This window comes from Lactuca sativa, chromosome 3 (assembly GCF_002870075.4).
Source record: "Lactuca sativa cultivar Salinas chromosome 3, Lsat_Salinas_v11, whole genome shotgun sequence".
Lineage (NCBI taxonomy): Eukaryota > Viridiplantae > Streptophyta > Magnoliopsida > Asterales > Asteraceae > Lactuca > Lactuca sativa.
This window is the reverse complement of record NC_056625.2, coordinates 57,237,287-57,243,822: the sequence shown is the minus strand read 5'-3', so window position 1 is coordinate 57,243,822 and position 6,536 is coordinate 57,237,287. Positions and strand designations below refer to the sequence as shown.

The following is a 6,536-nucleotide window of genomic DNA, read 5'->3' as shown; positions in this document are numbered from 1 at the left end:
TTGTTTGCGAAAATTGTGAAACTGAACATTGTTGTATTCGGTTCCATTATCACATTGGAAAGTTTTGATTTTGCATTCAAATTGAGTTGAGATATAGGTGGAAAATCTAGTAAAGATGTTGTATACATCAAACTTGCGGATTAGGGGGTAAGTCCACAAAAAATTAGTGTAATCATCTAATAATAACATGTAATATTTGTGTCCTCCACTGGATGGTATGGATGATGTCCATAAATCACTGTGAAAGATGTCAAATGGTAAGTGAGTAGATGACATAGAATCATAAAAGGGAATTTTTATTTGTTTGCAAAAAATACATGAGTGACAACGAGGGAATTTAGAAGTAGTATGACAAGTGATAACATTATTTTTGTTTAAACGACAAAGTAAATCTGGTCCCAGGTGCCCTAGGCGTTGGTGCCAGACTTGCTGAGAGATGGCTGAAAAAGCAAAAGGAGTGACAGCTTGAATTTAAGAGGGAAGAAGCGGGTACAAATCTATAGTCCTGTTACATCGAAGTATAGGTGTCCACGTCTGGTAATCCTTCACAAGAAAACCAAAAGCATCAAATTCAATGGAAACTTAGTTGTCGATTGTGAATTAACGAACTGATAATAAATTTTTGATGAGATGAGGAAAGTGAAGAATGTTGTTAAGTTTGAGAGGTAGAAAAGGGGGTTTTAACATGGTATGGTCGGATCCGTGTATGGGTATTCTAGAACCGTCACCAACCATGATATCATTTAATATATTATTGTTAAAATAATACGATGGAAGGAGGGTTGAGGGACATGGTGTGTAGAGCTTGCTCGATATCCGTATGAGTGTGACCAACACCGTAGTTTTCATAAGAAGAAGGGGACGACGACAAAGAATACTAGCGTATGCTTGAGGGGCTGATGTCCTTGGTCGTGTAGCTTGTCGCATTATCGGGTGAGGGAAAGGTAGGATAGCCTATTGAGGGCATTTTCCATATGGTGGCTGTGAGGATGGGACCGACCAAGAATTGCCTTGGAGATATTGTTGTTGTTGGCAGCTATTCCAAGGAGAAGAAAGTCCACGAGTTTGAGAAAACAACCCCTGATGTTGGTATTGATTTTGCGAGCCACGACCTCGCCCATTGTTGCCTCGTCCTTTACCACGTCCATGTCCCCGGTTGTGGAAGTTTCCACGACCCCTGTCACTATCATACCGAGGTTGAGGAGAAGGTGTGGTTCCCAGGTTAGTAGTGGATATCAAAGACGTGTGTGATGCTTGGTTGGACTTTCGGGTTTCCTCCATAATAAGCTTGGATCGGACATCATAGAAATCTGGAAGAGGATCAGATTGTTGAATCAGCATAGCAATCCCATCATATTGCTCGGAGAGACCTACAATGATTTGTAATACAAGGCGTTTGTTAGATACTGGAGCTCCCACATTAGCAAGTTGATCTGCATGCAATTTCATGGCTTAACAATAGGATGTAACATCAGAGAAATTGTCAAGGCGGGTGGTGGTCAGCTTCTGTTCCAAATAAGAAGCCCGATAATTTTTGTTGTCTTGGTAGATGTTTGCAAGGGCTGACTAGGATGCAGTGGAGTTAGAAGTAAGAATGGTGTGAAGAAGGTCGTGGGAGTTGGTACAATAGATCCACTGAAGAACTAAGGGATCGAGGCGGGAATGAAGTTGAAGATCAATCTGTGCTTTGTCTTTATATTTTTCAGAAGATGAGGTAGCAAGTGTAGGGGGGATGATGAAGTCGATGACTTCAAAAGCCCTGCAATGAATCTTAAAGAGTTCGGACCAGGTGATGTGGAGCTGTTTCCATCTCGAGTTTGATGGGAATGAAGTTGTGAATGTTGGTAACAGTGAGAGCAGGGTGGAGAGCCATTGAGAGAAGACGTGGAAGGTAGAGATCAGAAGAGAGTGGCGGTCGGCAATGAAAAAATAGGGTTAGGTAAGGATTGATTTGAGCTCTGATACCATAAAAGAATAGGTTTTGCAATCGTGCCTCTACTTTCATTATCCTCTGAATAAATATAATATGTAAGTGCCTTCAAATTAGGCAATATAATCTACAATATCCTTACAATATTTGAAAGATTCTATAGGATATACATGCTGAAATACATCAATATCTAATACCTTCCATTCCATCTGAAATACCGATTTCTTCGGCCTCCACAGTGGGATCGACCTCCTGCAAAAGACCTAAATAGCCTCCTTACATATATATTATTTATAGCAAACACCTTCAAGTATCTGCAAACAGGTCTTTTTCTTGCCATATATGTAGGAAAATTTAGGGTATGTGGTGGAGATCTGGATTCCAACTTGGATCGTGATATCACTTTCCGAACTGATATTTCTACCCTATGCTTGGGTTACAAGAAATTCAGTCTAGGATAATCCAAGTGGACACTTACGTTTCTAGGCACAGAAAACGTAAGCAAATATGCTAGAGAATTTTGTGAATGTATGATGAAAAACGAGAGCTTAAGATCGTAACCCCCTTCAGGAGAGGAAGAGTTGTTTATACATTAAGCACGATTAGGGTTTCATTAGGGTTGGGTCGTCATTAGTTGCGTTGGAAGCAAGTAATATCAATCCGGATTTAATGAGGATTTAGGGTTACCAAAAACTAACGAGTTTCATTGGTTTTACCATAATCACCCTCAAGAAATTGAATTTTCCAATATGTTCCCATATGTAAAATTCAGCGGGACCCCAGCCAGGGGCTATGCCCCTTGGACCCCGCTAGGGGCGCTGCCCCTAGACCCCGCCAAAGGGGCGCTACCGACTAGTCGTCGAACTGGCTTCTGAGTCGATCTTATACATGCGTGCACTCTGCACAACCCCGTACATATATTAGAGTACAAATCATGAAGCCCCTTAGCTCACATGTTGGTTCCAGTTACTTAAAATGACATGGTGACACTAAAATCACCAACAATATCTTCAAGCTATAGATGTCAAATACCACATTGACGAATATTAAGTTTATATTTATTGATCTAAATTTGGATTTTTTTTTTGGGTTTCGTAGAGACATGGTCAAATACATGGAAACAATGGTGATGTTAAGCTTTGGTAGACCGTTGTTGAATCTATCATATATCCCATACATTCTAACTAACATAAATACTTGATAATATTAAGGTAATTTCCAAGCTTTCGATATGTGTGAATCTCCAAGAAAGAACAAAGTTCAATTCATAATAATTCTTAGCTGCTAAACAACAACCTCAAGAAGAAAATAAATAGAAAACAAGACTCAGGGGAGTGGTCCCAAAACAGACCTGGAACAATGTATGTGCTCCTGGATGACCTGCAACGGCAGAGCAAAAAATCATAGTTGGTATATGATTTTTGGAGAAGAGAGAGAGGGAAAGAAGGAGGGGGGAAAGGTTCTTTACCTCTTTTGTGGGGAAATTTACACACAGGTCAAAAAAGGTGCGTATATTTTTTGTTTGATTATCTAAATGTTTACACTGTTGTTGTCAATTCATTAATTCTTTTACTTGGGTGCGTATATTTTTTTGTAATTATCTCAATGTTTACATTGATGTTGTCGATTCATTAACTCTTTTACTTCATCAAACCAATAGTTTTATGGGGAAACTGGGAAATGATTCTCTATTTGTTTTACAGATTGTTTTAGCTCAACAATTCCATTTCAACTACACAACAGTATACAGATCTAGACAAGGATTGCAAATATTTGTAACATCTGTACTTGAAATGTAAGATTAACTAGGCATATCGCAGGAGGAAAGCTAAAGATGTAAGAACAGGGCATCAGTAAGTATGTTGTAAAAATTTGTCTTCTTTATGATACTGATGAATCATATTTTCCTCACATTTGTTATTAGAGTTGATGCAAAATTCTTTTTGATGTTGTTTCAGGTGAAGCATGTTGTATCAGTCGAATGCGCCCTTGAAGAAGCATTTTCTATTGTGGGAGATAACATTATTTTTGTAAGTGGAAGCCCATTTTCTGATGTGGAAATTGGTTTTTCTTTTAATTCTCTTATTATTTTCTTTCTGTAAGTAGAGGTCTTTAATTATATATTTTACTCATGCAAGAAATACACATATTGGCCATTGCAACTATGGAAACAATATGTATCTTTTTCATAGGTCAGTTTTTACTTTTGATACTCGAATTTAAAATTTCATGTATTTTTTATTTTTATAAATTTATTTCTAAAATTTTTGCAGCTTTCGTCTTGGTACTCTTCTTTGCAGCTCTAGAATTATCTCGGACGACGTGTTATAGGCAGATGATGAGCCTAGATGCATATATGAATGAAGAGGAGGTCCTAAAAGGAAGTATAGACCCTTCAATTTCAAGGTATATATAGAATTAAAGAGATGCTTCACAAAATGGAATACAATTCAAAATCGTCTACTGTGGAGAACCTGCATGTTAGGGAGACCAAAAAACATAAATTTTTTTGCTTCTTTTTAACTCTTCTTTTGAATGTCTCTATATGTCTTTAATGACGCAGACAAAAAAAATCACACGTCTGGCCCCGCAACCCGAGTAACTCACCTAGTTTTAATTAAAATAATTTAAGAATATAAAAAAAAAATATTGTTATATAATAAAAGTTATAAAAAAAAATAGGACAAAACTGAAAAATTGGTCCTTGTGGTTTGCGAAAAACTTTGGATAAGGTCCAAAAAGTTTTCAACTTGCATGGAAGGTCCAAAATCAAAAACCTCCTGGGATTTTGCAAAAAACTTGAAAAGACGGTTATACCCTTTTGTTTTCTTTTTGTATTTTCTTTAATTATTCTAATACTATTATAATATTTTTTTACTTTAAAAATAAAAAGAAAAGAAAAAATTATCCCCCCACTCCCACCCACCCCACCGTTACCCCCCTCCTCTCTCTCTCTCTCTCTCTCTCTCTCTCTCTCCCATTCTTCTAACCTACCTTCGACATCATGGGGAACTCGAAATCCACAATCCAAAACTACAGATCATTTGATAATTTTTATCTAAATTCGAAAACTTGTTATGGATACCCATTGGGGATCAAATTTGGTGGTAATTTTGAGTTTAATTTTGGTTTCAGAATGAGGAATGGAGTTAGGGCACTGAAGAACGATGATGATGGGAATTGGTGGAATTTTCCGACGGTGAATGCTGTGAACATTTCACCACCGGTGGCGACAACAATACTGGCTCTGAGAAGGTAAAGAAAGCTCCGATGGAAAAGAAGTAGAGGAAAATGGAGGAATTAATGAAGAGGTCGGAATCGGAATTGGATCAGGGAAATTCGAATCGAGGAGAGGAGAATTCAAGTCTTGAAAATGGGTCCAAATTGCTATTGAAATTGAATTATGAAGAGATAATGAAACCTACAAATCATACCTACAGATCGGTCCAGATTTCAAATCCATCTCCTCTAAAATTGGACAATGAAATTCCTAATATTGTTCTCCTCTAAACCTGGACAAGGAGGAGGTGGAGAGGCTGTCACTATTGACTGTGGTGGTTCTCTTCGCCGGTGGAGTGAGAAATGGTGGAGAGTGACGAGGGGATGTGGTTCCTAGCAGTCTTCTTCGGTCAGTGGAAAAAAGGAAGAACCAAGGTGGTTCCTGGTGGTTACACAGCAGCAACACCACCCTTGGTTTGTCATTCCGGCAGAAGCACAAGCGAGTGAAAGACAAGGAAGTGCCAGGAGTAACAATGACACACTCGTAGGTGCTTGACTTGCTCCGATTATCAACAAAAGAGGGAGGAACACACGGTGGATGGTGGGTTTTATTTTTGGGTTTGTTGTTTTGTTTGAGAGAGAGAGAGAGAGAGAGAGAGAGAGAGTACGGTGGGGGTAGAGGTAGGGGTGAAAAATTCGTATTTTTTTCTTTTTTTTTTTTAAATCAAAATAACATTAAAATACTTATAGAAAAAGGAAAAAAGAAATCAAAAGGGCATAACCGTCTTTTTAAGTTTTTTTTGACAAAAAACCAAGAAAAACCTTGATTTTGGACCTTCTATGCAAGGTAAAAACTTTTTGGATCTTATCCAAAGGTTTGTGAATACCACAGGGACCAAATTTTGCAGTTTTGTCAAAAAAATAGACTTAGTTTAAATGTTTATCAAGTAAATTCTCCTGAAAATAAGTAACGAATCAATAATTAAAAAAAGCTCTAAAATAAATAACTATTTCCATAGTTCTTTCACAAAACCCGCCAACTTCACCGTCTTAACGTTTAAATCCTAGATTTCATAAGAATTCCCAAAAAATAAATAAATAACCGCTGTCGAACGGAGAAGAATGATATCAATGGATCCATGGATTGAAGGAAGTCAAGCGTTTTTCTTAATTCATCTTCACGCTAATCATACCGTTGGTTATGGCCTCGTTGGAAGAAAGGTCAACTTTTCTACTCTTGCTTCGAATTCTCGAAATTGGACAATGATGCTGGTTATATTTTGTTTCCTTGTGGTCTCGCTTAGAAATGATGGTTGAAGTTATAGCCATTGATTTCAATCGTTTTTCCCTGTTAAGTCTGTTTTGGATTTGATATAATTCATGCAAC

General features: G+C 37.7%; 1 protein-coding gene across 1 annotated transcript; it reads right to left on the bottom strand.

Annotated features, from left to right (window-relative positions):
• Positions 1–954: 954 nt before the first annotated feature.
• LOC111884621 (uncharacterized) lies at positions 955–1,449 on the bottom strand. The gene has a single exon (XM_023880923.1). The coding sequence runs from the start codon at positions 1,447–1,449 to the stop codon at positions 955–957; it is 495 nt and encodes a 164-aa protein (XP_023736691.1).
• Positions 1,450–6,536: the final 5,087 nt, after the last annotated feature.

Bases quoted from the DNA above. Each gene is read 5' to 3' on its own strand.
- LOC111884621 (XM_023880923.1), bottom strand. From the start codon at position 1,449: ATGAAATTGCATGCAGATCAACTTGCTAATGTGGGAGCTCCAGTATCT.